The sequence below is a fragment of the Sceloporus undulatus genome, chromosome 4 (genome assembly GCF_019175285.1).
Source record: "Sceloporus undulatus isolate JIND9_A2432 ecotype Alabama chromosome 4, SceUnd_v1.1, whole genome shotgun sequence".
Taxonomy (NCBI): Eukaryota; Metazoa; Chordata; class Lepidosauria; order Squamata; family Phrynosomatidae; genus Sceloporus; species Sceloporus undulatus.
The window spans coordinates 170,023,360-170,037,857 of record NC_056525.1 but is presented as its reverse complement, the minus strand read 5'-3'; the positions used below and the strand labels follow the sequence as shown (position 1 = coordinate 170,037,857).

At 39.7% G+C, this 14,498-nt stretch overlaps 1 protein-coding gene across 1 annotated transcript in view; it reads left to right on the top strand.

Moving 5' to 3' along the window:
- LOC121929099 (orofacial cleft 1 candidate gene 1 protein homolog) overlaps positions 1-14,498 on the top strand; it is a 62,654-nt gene that overhangs the window by 3,895 nt on the left and 44,261 nt on the right. Inside the window, exons 2-3 of the mRNA XM_042464417.1 lie at positions 11,635-11,701; positions 12,006-12,182. Coding sequence (XP_042320351.1) covers positions 11,635-11,701; positions 12,006-12,182 — 244 coding nt within the window. The remainder of the gene's footprint in view (positions 1-11,634; positions 11,702-12,005; positions 12,183-14,498) is intronic.

Below are 14,498 nucleotides of genomic sequence, written 5' to 3'. Positions count from 1 at the left end.
TAGTTCTCTGAAAGTATATGTTTATTTTTCCACCATTATGGCACCATTAGGCTTTGGTTTTAATAATAATAATAATAATAATAATAATAATAATAATAATAATAATAATTTATTTATAACCCACCTCTCCCTGTGTTGGATCAAGGCGGGTAACAGCATATAAAAAGAGAAAACAATAATATCAAAGGCATTCGAATCAGTCCAAAGAGAACAATTTAGGCACATGGAGAGTGAAAGTAGGGGATCAGTTTGGGAAGGCCCGCCAGAAGAGATCTGTTTTTATTGCCTTCTTAAAGGCCTCGAAAGATGTTAGTTGGCGGATCTTGTCCGGCAAATCGTTCCAGATTTTTGTAGCGGTAGCAGAAAACGTCCTCTGGGAAGTACTTACCAGTCTAGTTCTCTGTGACTGTAGTAGGTTCTTCCCTGAGGACCTGAGAGTGCACGAAGGATTATATGAGAGGAGGCGTTCCCTCAGGTAAGCTGGACCCAGGTTACTGTTTAAGAAGCATGTGCTGGTTATGGCAGATGTAATATAGGATAGACTATTAAGTGACATGAACCAGCATGGTATATTGATTTCAGTGTTGGACCACAACTCTGGAGATCAGGATTCAGTTCCCCGTGCAGCCATGGAAACCCACTGGGTGACCTTGTGTAAGCTACACACTCTCAGCCCCAGATAACCCCCTGATAGATTCATCTTAGTACCACCATAAATCAGAAATGACTTGAAGGCACAGACCACCACCAGCAAATCAAGTGACACACTATATATTCATGTATAAGTCTAGAAATTTTAGTCAAAAAATAGACCCCATAAAACTAGATCGACTTATCCATGGGTCAGTATAAGTACTGTACTTTAACTTTTATTAAAAAAGGAACTGTGCCCTAGTGAAAGATGAGAGCTTAGTCCATCCTGAGAGCATCAAAAAGAAGCATGGATCCCCTCTACTCTCTCATCCATCCAGCCTTTAGGGTGAGCACAAACAGTAATGCCTGTCAAAAGTTCAGAGATCTTTAGCATCATTTCCCTTTGCTTCATCCTTTAAATCCTTTGTTACATGCTGGTAAGTTTTACCCTTGACTTATCTTGGGTCATATCAAAAGCCATAATTTTGGCCCCAAAATCTGCCCTTGATTTATACATGAGGTTAACTAATAGTCGAGCATATATGGTGCATTAGTGTGGGAAACATATTCATGTAGCAAAATACACAGGTCCCTTTATGAAGCCACAGGCTCCATCTCTGTCTAAGAAAAGCGCTGGTGGCTTCACAGAAGACAGACATCCTGGGTCCCAAGAGCAGTTATTGCAGCTGATGGAGTTTCAGCTTTACTATCTTTTATCTCAGTCTTCACATGGCCAAGAATGGGATTGGCCTGTGCCTGCATTGAGATCCTTACAGAACAACTTAACTAAAATAGAAAGATCTGATACAAAATGTAGACCTGTGACTTTAACTTTGCCAGTTTTTGTCTCTTGTATGATTTTCAAACATCTTTTGCCTGATGAAGAAGCCAGTGGAGCTTTGACAGCTTGCATGACACATTTTATGCATTTTGGTTAGCTAATAAAGCTTTTTTTTTGGTGTTTTTTTTTTGGGGGGGTATTTTGTTCTAGATTAGTGTAGTGACTGTGAAGTTACTGTATACATAGTACAGGATATATAGTTATATACAGCGAATTCAGCAGTCTCCTCCAGTATGGGCAGGAGATTCCTGGAGATTTTTTTTTTTTTGGGGGGGGGGATAAAGTTTCATCTAATTGACTTATTTTATTTTGGGCCTTCATGAATTTAAATTCCCATTCTCAGATCCACGGATGGATCACATTATTAAAACCACAAGTATTTAATCACAGTTACATAGCTGGGATCAGAGAAATATTTTGTTACATAATTACATAGAGATGGGATCAGAGAGATACTTTGTTGTTGTGTACAGTCGGCCCTTCTTATACACGGATTTTTTATACACGGATTTAAGCATACACGGTTTGAAAATGTTCCAAAAAAGTATAAATTTACCTTGATGTTCCATTTTTTATTAGGGACACCATTTTGCTATGTCATTATACTTAATGGGACTTGAGCATACACGGATTTTGTTATACACGGGGATCTTGGAACCAAACCCCAGCGTATAACAAGGATCCACTGTACCTTCAAGTCATTTCCGAATTACTGTGTCACAAAGGCCAGCCTATCATGAGGTTTTCCTAGAAAGATTTGTTCAGAGAGGGTTTGCCTTTGCCTTCTTCTGAGGCTGAGAGAGCATGACTTGATGGAAATTGTGACACTGGCAATAAACCTTTGAAGAATTGTGTAAAATGATATAGGTTTCACAGGCAGCTGGCCTGTTAATTTTGTGGTGTCAAAGCAATATACTCTGTCTGCCCAACTGTCAATTCCTTTCAAGTGGGAAAGCTTTCAGAGGAGAATTCTGATGTGACATGTGCAGTTGTGATGAGAACCCATATATTAATATATGTAATGTGCTATTATCTCTGTTCATATAACTAATAAGAAAAAGCTAGTGTTTGACTTTCCATCTATATGTTTGACTTTCCAATCTTCCTTTAATTTCCCCTCCTGCCAGAACTAGTACTTAAAGGGTAGGGATTGTGTGTCTATGAAGGTTTAAAAAGCCACTTGTTTAGGGGGTATTGCTGTTTCTAATAATATATTTGTGTCGTTTTTCTTCTTGCATAAAACTGTCCAATGTAGTGTGAAGAAAGCCATTGCTGACCAAAGATGCCATATATCACATTGGAAAATGAACAAGTAAATGCACCTGTGATGTTGTAGATGACTTCTAATGTTGCTGTCAGAGTATATGTGGGGGCAGGGATGGCATCTAGTTTTGAAGCAGAGTCTTGTTCCTATATTCCCATTTGTGTTATGGTTTCGGTTTTAGGTTGGGAAAGCTCTTAGTAAAAAAAGGAACTCTCTGCCACAGACAGCTTGAAAGAGGGCAGACTATTTGAAGGCTTTCATGGCCGGCATCCATAGTTTTTGTGGGTTTTACGGGCTATGTGGCCATGTTCTAGAAGAGTTTCTTCCTGATGTTTCGCCAGCATCTGTGGCTGGCATCTTCAGATGCTGGCGAAATGTCAGGAAGAAACTCTTCTAGAATATGGCCACATAGCCCAAAAACCCACAAAAAACTAGGGCAGACTATTTTCCAGAACTGATTGTAGCTCATTGAGTGGTCTCAGCTGAAAGCTATGGGTGACAACTAATAGTGTTGTTATCTGCTTGGACAGTAAGTTCTCTCCATCCATCCCTTGGAAGGCGTTCCTCTTCTACTGGATTGATGAAAGTTTAATCTCCAGGTAGGCCCCACACCTGGATTTTTCCAGTTCACTGGTATAAACATATAGGGGAAATGTAGCATGATCAACCTAGGGCTGGCCCTACCAATAGCCAGAATGAAGCAGTAGTCTTAGATGACAAATGCGGGAAGGAGTAGAGGGAATAGGGGCCACGTCCCACCTGTTTTTCCTGAACACCCTGAATGTTTCACTCTGTTGGAAGCCAGAGGTGGGCATGCCACATAACCTGTCCTATGTCCCCTAAGGTAGCCTTCCTGCTTTAGCTGTGCAGGTGAGTGTTATCTCATCTCCAGTACTTTATTGTGATTCAATTGCCTGCCTACTTAGCTTCTGCCTATGGAATGAAGTTGGTGTGCCATCTGGTCTTTTACCTCAAGAAGCAAAATGTTTGGGGCCAGCAGAATGTAGATCATACAGCTTTTATTTTTGTGAGAATTAGACCTAGCTACATTTACTCATGCCTTCAGAACCACAAAGCATACTGTATGTTATGACCATGACTGATCAGAAATGCCAAGGGATATAAAATGTAGTGACCTAACTCCTAATAGGGTCTGGATGCTGGAACAATACTACACCAGTGCTCCAGGATCTGTACTGTACTGGGGTTTTTTCTTTCTTTCTTCCACGTGGGAATTTTTTTAATTTTGATCTCTCACACCCTAAATAACCTGGACCAAATAGACATATTTTTTTCTCCATTACGTCTCATCATAATCTTTCAGACCATTCAAAAACTCTCATAACTTGTAATAGTGCTATCTGGATGCTAATTTAAGAGATCAAGCCTAAGCAATCTCAGAGCCAGACTTGATGTTTTATAGAAAAATTTATTACTTTATTACTTTTGAAATCCCAACTTTACTGAAAGTGGCAAACATGAACGTTCCCTCTCAGTTTTGCCCATAAAGAGTGTCAGTGTGGTAAGTCGGGTTGCCAGGTGTCCCTTATTAGAAGGGATGTCCCCAGTTTGAAGGCTAGGCAGTATTTTCTTTTCTGTAGACCAAAAAAGATGCCCCAAATGCCATATTTGGAGATGTAGGTCCTTCATAAAGACAGAAATATACACACCATGTAATTTATAAATGTGGGGAATATGTTAATTTTATAGTGAAACACATGGCTGGGTTAACTGAAAACAGTACTTCCATTTGTTATTTTAGTAGAACACAAACTTGTTTATAGCTACTTTCAGACTGTCATCCCTTCATGCCATCAATTTCGGCTGCCTTTTTGTTTTATAAATCAACCAGTGCTGTTTGCTCAGCAGAGTTAACAGCAGTTTCATACCATTTTAACTTTCATAGGTCCATCCTATGGAATCCTGGGATTTGTTGTTAAGAGAGGTACTTAAAATTATTTGCTAGCGAACTCTGGCACAGTAGTCCAGGAATGTGGACTGAAGCTCTCTAGGAATGAATGCTAAATATCTGGCCAATATACACATTCCAGGACTCCATAGAATTGATGTTCATTGGGGGAAAGGGTTAAAGCAGCAATCTTCTAGCACTCTGTTTCCCAGATGAATTAGAGTCTAAAAACAAACAAACAAAACACATAAACACATACAGGCAGTCTTTCATATTCACAGATTCCTTATCCACAGATTCAACCATCCATGGCTTAAAAATATTCAAAAACTATAAATTCCAAAAAGCAAGCCTTGATTTTACCATCTTATATAAAGGTCACCATTTTACTATACCATTGTTCATTATGGGACTTGAGCATCCACAGATTTTGGTAGCCATGGTGTGTCCTGGAACCAAACGCCAGTGGATACCAAGGGTCAACTCTGCACACAGGAGATCGTACTCATAGATTTCCTTGTATATGATCTTTTATTATATGACCACAGTGCTACTCATTTTCCATGGGTTGTTTCCAATTTCTGGTTGGAACTTTTGGTTCTGACACAACCATAATATGATAGGTGGGGGATTATGGGAGTTGCATCCAACAGATACGGAAGGCATGGGAAGGCTGGCATCTACTTTAGCTCTCAGTGGTTGCTTCACAAGTGAAAAACATCTTGACTTGAAGTCACATCAAATGCCAAGGATATTCATAACGTCTCATGTTGCAATTCTGAGCTAATGTTCAGTATAATATGTGAGACGTTTGGCATGTGAGTCAAGTATCAGTATCAGTTAGTTGTATTTGAATTGGTTCATTATGATGGATCATAAATGTAAAATGCAACACAACAGATCATTATTTATATAAAAATGAATAGTATTCTGATTCCTTTAATTTTATTTTTTTAAAAGCAGAGATTTAAAGCTATGTAATCAAAATTTGGCAAACGCATCTTATTTTAAAGAAACAAATACTGCAATGCTGATGCCACCTTTCAAGCATTTGTAAATATTAAACTGTTTTTAAAAAATTGACGAAAAGACTAGTCTTCTTTCAAAAATTGAAACAAACCATCTCCTTTTCTCTTTCTCTTCTTTCAATGAACACTAAAATGGTATTCAAGAAAAATACGTGTATGTCTTAACTTGCCTGTTTAATACATTACTATCACTTATAATTACAACTTGATTGGATTATAGTTTAATTAATTTTAAAGATTTATCGGGATGATGGAATATATCCTTTTTATGCTTACATTTTTTTCTTTCTTGGCAATACCAAGGAAAACACAGAAAATTAGACATGATCAATTACAATAAATATTGCTATTTTCATGCTAGCATTCCTGGACAAGTAACACACTGAATAGTGTGTTAGCCTTCATTTTATATAAGTGAAACTTTTTGGTTTAGTTTAGGTCACAAACAATACAACCATTGTTTTGGAGTACCCCGTTGAAGTTTGTGTTAAGGCTTCAGGGCAAATAATTGTGAACTCTCTGGGTCACACCAAAATGGATTATGGGAGCAGAATGGAGATAAAGGAGAGCCAAAGGAGAGTGAAGGGATGTATAATGTGCTATTTTGGCTCTGTCGTCAAGGTGCCTTTGGTAGATTGTCTTCCCAGAGTGTGGCCACTTTTTCTCTCCGATCCCCCATTTGCTGTCACTAATGCTTCTCATTTACCCAAATGGCATGAGGACATGGAAAATGCTGGTCCTACTGTTTCTTGTTGCTACTTCTGTTGTATGACTGCATAAAGAAGGCAGTCCAGCAAGCAACAACAGCAAGGAAGAGAAGCAGTGGAACTAGAAGGATCTGGGTCTTGGCAATGTCTTCCTTGGTGAAGCATGGGCTGTGGCAAGTGCCTGTCTATATCAAACTCTGATACTTGATGAAGGTATACACCAGGGGTGGGAACCATGTGGATCTCTAGATGTTTTTGGACTATAGCTCCATTGGCTGTCTGTCTAGGATTGTTGAGTTATAGTCCACAATATCTGGATTGCCACCACTGGTATGCACCCATGGCTCAGTGGCACAATATACCACCTGTGATTGGCATTTCTTAACCTAGGCCTTGTCTCCACTGACCAGGATTCTCCAGAGGCAGCCAGGAGTATCTTGGCATCACAGCTGCCCTCGTTACCTGTCTCCATTATCTGCTTTTCCATTCCTACATCATGGCAGATATCTGCACAGCTGTCCTGTCAAGCTGCCCAGCACTTCTACTGCCACAATGGGTCACTCACTTCTGAGATGACAGCAAGGCACTAAGGTGTTCCTGGAATGCTCATGTGACTTGTAATATCATCTGTCTATTCTGAGAGCCATGTTGTTGCAAGCAAGAATGGAGATTGTTTTAAAGTTATAGGCACCAATTTTATGTCTATTTATGTATCTATGCATTTATATATTTGATTTATATCCCATCTTTGTACCAACACAGGATTCAAGGCATCTTAAAAACACTGAAAGCAAAGTACAATTAAATAAAAAGCCTAATAAAAGTCAAAACTCAATTTAATCATACTTCTGTTTTAAAAATGGCCAAAAACAGTATTGAAAACACATTTGAAACATAATAAAATACAGACATAACACACACCCATTAAAAACTCCATCAGCTGCTAGAAGTTGAAAGCCAAAGGTCTGCCTAAAATAAAAGCCTTTGCACAGCAGGGGAGGGGCAACCAAACCTTCTGTGGCAGAACTTGGGAGCAACCACTGAGAAGGCTCTGTCACATGTCCTCAGCAAACATGCCTGTGATGGGGGTGAGACCTACAGAAAGGCCTTTCTTGCACATTTTAATATGCAGGCAGGATTATACAGGGAGATTTGGTCTTTGGGATACACTGTGCTGATGCCATATAGTGTTTTAAAGGTTATAACTATCCATGGGATTATGCTCAGAAATGGATTAGTAGTCAGTGGGGCTCCCTATAGCCAGCCTCAGTCAGCAAAATTTTAAGGACTCACTTACCTCAAAAGAGAAAGCCCAAAGTGGCTACTTATACTGAATGTACAAAACAAAACAAAAAACCACTTTAAAAGGTTGGTGTGGGAGGAAAGGAGCAACACTCATTTCATCTGTTTTCTGAGTGTACACAGACAACCATTCTAGGTATAGAAGAAAGGGTTTCAGCTACAGTAGGGTAAGTGTTGCCTTCTCAAAATGAAATGTACTTCAAAAGTGAGAATAATAAATATTCAGAAAATCACATAGAGATCCAACAAGCATTTGTGAGGCATAATCATTAGCTAGTCCTCTGTCTCGTGCTATCCTTGACAAGATTTTCTTTTTAAATGGCCTTGTCTCATGGAAAGAAAAGTAGTTAGATGAACAAAATGGCTTCATTGGATAAAGAACCGAACTCATGGCTTCTCATTCCATTGACTGGGAGGAAATCCATGTGTTGTATGTTACCCTCCATCACGTGTTTGGGGTGAACAACAGGCCCCACTATTGCACTTATATATGATATTTGTGATCCAGCAAGGACCAGTCTCTAATATGTTGGAAATGAACATTCAGCTGCACGCATTATCACATCCGCCCACTGCTGTGACCATATCTCTCCTGTGTTGGCATCCCTTCACTGGCTCCCCCTCCCTTTCCACATTCAGTATAAGCTCCTGCTGTCGACATTTAAAGCCCTCCATGGGCTGACCCCTCCTTACTTATCAGACCTTATTTCTTCTCACCTTCCCACTAGGGCCCTCTGTTCTGGTATTCAAGGTCTGCTGTCACAGCCCAGGATTTCCTCTGCCCCATCTCGGATTCACCCCTTTTCACTCGCTGCCCCTCACTCCTGGAACCTTCTTCCCCCGCGAGCAAGAGCCATCACTTCTTTAACCAGCTTCAAAACGGAGTTGAAGACCATCCTGTTCAGGGCAGCATTCCCAGGCATTGCATAATTGTCACTTGCTATTTGATGTTCTTTTGTTGCCTGTTTTATTGAATCATTTCCTGTATTGCTATGTATTGTATATGTATTATCCTACTAGAGAGGCCCCTTCCCCACCACCACTCCCTTTGTGTCGTGTCTTTTTAGATTGTAAGCCTGAGGGCAGGGAACTGTCCAATTAAAAAGATTGTATGTACAGCGCTGTGTAAATTTACAGCGCTTTATAAATAAAGGTTAATAATAATAATAATAATTAATAATAAATGACGCATTGAATGCAGCTTTTCTTGGAGGGGAGGGGGATGGAGTCTATAATTTACTGATGGTCTTTTCCAGATAGCAGAGATGTTTATCACACTATGCTCTTAAAGAGGTACTATTCCAGTGTGACTCCTCTAGCTGCCTCCTGTTGCATGCTGGGATTGGCAGTTTTAAGGAGGGGTATTTAGAATTCTCAGGCAGAGAAGTTCAGCTCCTTAAAACTGCCAATCCCAGCATGCAACAGGAGGCTGCTAGAGGAGTCACACTGGAATAGTACCTCTTTAAGAGCATAGTGTGATAAACATCAGAGATGTCTGATGGAAGCTTCCACTGCTTATTATAGCCTGTCTCTTCTCTGACTCTAAAATGTATTTTTTTAGTGTGTACAGCATACAGGGCGCCCTTCCCTTACGCCCTGTATCCATTCCGGACCCCCTGCATAAGGGAAATTCTGCAAATGCTTGAGCCCCATTTAAAACAATGGGGCTCATGCACTTGGTGGTGGCATGGTGTGCACATCATTGCCTTTTATGACGAGTGGCTTTTAGCGTAAGTTGAAAGCCGCCTAATGCACGACCACGTATGACGTGAGCACACTGTACTTATGGTAGAGTGACACCTATTAATAAGAAATGTCCACAGGAATTTGATGTGTGGTTCATTATTGAGGCATCACAACATTTCTAGATGCTATCATCAGCACCACTACTATCACCACCACCATTATTCTTATTACTTGGTTGTTGTTGTGTCTTAAGTGATTTCCAACTTATGGTGATCATAAGGCAACCCCAGGATAAGGTTATCTTGTAAGATATGTTCAGAGTTGGTTTGCATTTGCCTTATTCTGTGGCTGAGTGAGTGTGACTGCTCACCCAGTGGGTTTTCATGCCCAAACCACCAGACTACACTGGCTCATTATTGCTACTACTACTATTATTAGCTTTATTTGTATCTCATCTTTCACTTGAAGAACAGCCACCAAGAAAGCCACACCTTGCATCCACACCAGTTGTGTAATTGGTAGGATTGAAAGAAAAGCCTCTCTTGAAGGTGGCAGGGCCCAGGCAGGATCATATGAGAAGATATAGTCCATCAGATGGCCTGGATCTAAGCTATCTTTAATATGAAATTTAACATGAAACCAGGAATAATCTACTTGCATGCATCTAATGACTGATTTAAGATGAAACCAGCTCTTGGCCAAGCTGAGGCAAAATTACTTTTTTGAACTGCACTTCTCAGAGTTGGCATTGGAGTTGTAATCTGAAAATTAACATTTCCCATTTCTGCTGTTAGGGTAAAATTACCTGTGATAGCAATAGGCTGATTTGTTTAAACTTGGATCAGCCCCAATCATGTATAAAGCAGAAGTACAACCTTGTTTTTGAATGCAAAATACACAATGCACAGTGGAAGTGACTATAAACTGTCTTGAATAACTGATGGAAAAATGGGCTATAAACTATTAAAAATTTTCATCTCTGTATCCTCTTCCCAAGCCAGTTTTGTTTCCATTGATCTCTCTTCCAATACTGGAATTAGCTGGTGAGGAAATGATGTTGGGAGATAGTCCATATGGAGGTAAACAGCCACAGGGAGGTGGATAGTGCCACAATGTCTCACTTGCATGACCCTGTGTACTGAAAGTATTGGCAAAGCAGACACAGATTTTCATGAAGCAATTTCTTGTGGCCTACAGTGGCCTTCTTTCAAAAGATGAGAATCATCTGACCCTCTAAACATTGTTGAATGGCAGCTCCCAGCATTTCTCTCTGTTGATTATGCTGGCTAGGGCTTCAGTCCAGCAACATCTGGAGGGCCACACAATTCCCATCTCAGCTTTAGCTCTATATACTGTTTTCCTGATTAGGTATTGTTTTGGGTAAAGTACCCAAAAGTGTTTCCTATTACTTGTACTAATTTTGACAAGCATGTTGATAACACAAATATCCAGTTCCTTGGTCTAACTATGGAGATTACCTCACTAGGGTAAAAGCGTTCCCCAATGCGTTCTCACAAGCGCGAGCCTGGAACGTGATGAGAGCCAGAACGCTAGTTTACCGCACAGCGGAATGCCGCCGTCGCCGCCGGACGTTCCAAATGTGTTCCCAATGTGTTCCCAATGTGTTCCAGGGAGGCCATTTCTGGGAACAGTTTCAAACCGTTCCCAGAAATGGCCTCCCTGGAACACATTTGGAACACATTTGGAACGCCCAGCGGTGACGGCGGAGTTCCGCTGTGTGGTAAACTAGCGTTCTGGCTCTCATCACGTTCCAGGCTCGCGCCCGTGAGAACGCATTGGGGAACGCTCTTACCCTAGTGCGGTAATCTCCCAACTGTGTATTTGATGTGTCCCAACCCTGAAGAAATGAATGGGAATAAAAATACATTTAGCCTTATAAATAAGCATGCATTTAGACAAAACTTTTCTGTATGTATGCCTGGTTCAGAGAATATCTCCAATGAATGCTAAATCCAAGGGCAAGTGTTCCTTGATGATGATTCTTTGTATTAATTATAATTGCTTTTTTTAAAAGAAGTATTTTAGCATGACCTTCATTTGGCATTTGTCTTAACTTTTCTTCTGCTGTTTTTATTTAATTCTTCCACTTCTGTTGTTCAATTAGTGTTTGACCCCTTTAGCAGAGATGTAAATTAAATGACATTTCAATGCCATCCCATATTTAAAACACTGTGTTAGTTGTGGATCATAAAGGGTGATCTTCGTTCTTAAGCTAATTTATTCATTTAACAATTTCCCTCCAGAAGTTCCAGCAGAAGGCTCTGAAACAAACTAAGCAGAAGAAATCCAAGTCGGCTGAATTTCTGATGGGTAAGCCTTGCTTGATGAGTTATTGCTCATAATTTGTGTAAGGATTAATTAACTAATTACAGACAAATGGCTGTGGGCAAAATTTTGCTCTTGCTTGTCAGGGTGCAATTTGTAATTATTTTAATCATTTATCCCCCCCTTTTTATTTTAATAAAGAGTTAATTTTAACCTAATTCTGTTTTGGTGCTATTTGATGCTGATAACACACTCAAGCCTTTCAGTAAAGGAATTAGTAGATGGAATTTTCTGCTTGTCACTGTCTCGGGTGCTCTTCTGACCTTGTTGCGTTTTCCCCCCCCAATAGGAGAAGATGAGAGAGTTGCAGCAGAAGGCATTGCAAATCCAGCTTTTAACATCAGCAGTGCAGATCTTTCAGCATATCAGACTTCAGAGGAGGACGTTATTAGACGTGACAAGCTGGATAGCACCCTTGCAGCTCGCCAACAAAAACTCAAGCTGCAAGCCTGTTCTGAACCAAGAGGTGAGACTTCACTCTTGATCATCATCAGATTGAGTGACAGTGGTTATGTTCTTGATCTAACCTGTGCATTCCATGGTATGCACCAGACATTCCATCCTGATGCGCTTCAATGGACTTCTCAGAAAACCTGAGGAGCTAAAACTGGAAAGGACAAAATGATTGCTGAAAACATTTGAAATAAACGTTTGAAGATCTTTCTTTTCTTTCTTCCCATTTTATCTTTGCATTCTTGCTAGAGAAGTGCATGTTGCTCCATGCTAGGAAAAGCTTCATGAATAGCCATCCTCTTCTGTATCACGTCAATAGCTAAGATGTACCCAAAAGCAAAACAGAATTTTTCCAGTAGTGCTCACTTGTAAAATATACAGATTGCTTTTTCATTAGGCATCACTCATATAACAAAATCCTCTTATAGCAGGCATCTAAATATTGGTTGTGGAAGAATTGTTGTTGTTATTGCTGTTATGTCCCTTCGAGTCATTTCTGACCTATGATGATCCTAAGACTGGAATTTTAAATATGAAGTTTTCTTGGGAAGATTTGTTCAGAAAGGGTTTGCCTTTGCCTTCTTCTGAAGTTGAGAGAGTGTGACTTGATCACATGCACTGGGTTTCCATGGCTGAGTGGGGTATTGGAGTCTCCAGAGACATAGTTCAATGCTCAAACTACTATGCTATTGTGGCTCTTGGATGAATTCTTACTCCTTAATTTATTATATCTTTATATACACTAATATATGTATTAAAACAAGGAATTATTACAAGAATATAAATTGTAAGCTGTCTTAAGTTCCAGTCTTGGGGGAAAGATGAGATATAAATGAAGTTAATGAAGATAATAATAATTATTATTATTATTGAATATCCTTTCTTTTGTTATTGTGACAATAGTAGCATCTCTTAATATTATGAATGAGCCCTTGGTCTGCAATTTCTGAATTTGTTTAATGCTCACCATTTATATTGTGCCTCTTCAAGTGTGTCTGAAACACTTCGTATGTTCCATCTTTACAATCCCCACATTTGAGATGGAAGTATGAAGCTGAAAGCAGAGGCTTATCTCAGGCCACCAAGGAGTGCTTGTGGTTAAGGTGTTACTGAAAGTAGAAGATTGTCAACTCATACTTATGTAGCACAATGCTGCTCATATTTCCTCTGATGGGAGTGCCACTGTTTTTACTTTGACTTATTCTCAGGGAAATGCACACTAGATTGTATCCTTAACTAATGCAGCCTCTTCACTAGGAGTGAAGAGCCCTCCTTCAACTCAGAAGAAAGGGATTTCCTTTTGTGACACAGTACTTATAGATGTTTGTCTCTAGTTGTTGTGGGAAAATAAAAGTGTTTTAGCCTGCTTGGCAAATAAAGCAGAAGTACTATGATCATTCCCTGGCTGCAGGGGTGGGTGTTGTTGTTGTTCAGATATTAGCTTATATGTACTTTCAAAGCAGAAGGCCCCAAGTTCAGACCCTGGCATTACCAGGGATTTTTTTGGTAATGGGTAACAGGTGAAATTAAAGAACTCTGCTCACATTTATAGAAAGTCACACAGATAGTACTGTGCCAAACAAAAGAAATATATAAACCTAATATAAAGCAGGGGAGCCAATGTGATGTAGTGGTTTGAGCGTTGGACTAAGCGTTGGACTAAGCGTTGGGGACCAAGGTTTGATTCCTGCTCGGCCATGAAATCCACCAGGTGACCTTGGGCAAATTACATGCTCTCAGCCTCAGTGGAAGGCAATGGCAAACCTCATCTTAACAAATCTTACCAAGAAAACACCCATGATTGGCTCACTTTAGGGTCACCATAAATCAGAAACAAATTTAGCTTCCCATGTTTTATGTTTATTTATTTAAAACATATGAAAATTATGTTATTTTTTGTCATGAAATTTCAGGGCAGCGAACACATAAAACAATATAAAGAATTTAGATTTACAATTTATCAATAATTTAAACAAGATAAAAACATTAAATAACTCAAACAAGTTAAAATGCATCACAAGGCTAAAACAGTTAAAACTATGCATGTTTTTTTTAATTGGCTCTCAAATCTTGAATATTGAACATTGAAAAAAAAGCAATGGTGGCACTGGTTAAGGACAGGGCATTCCACAAGTGTGGTGTCACAGCCCAAAAGGCCCTCTCCCATGTCATCCCTCCTTATGTGACCCACATGTTGAACACAGAGGAGGGTCCCTCCAGAAGATCTCAGTCTGTGGCATATATATATATATATATATATATATATATATGGAGAGAGATGCTCCTTCAAATTTCAAGGTCCCCAGCTGTTTAGGGCTTTGAATGCCAA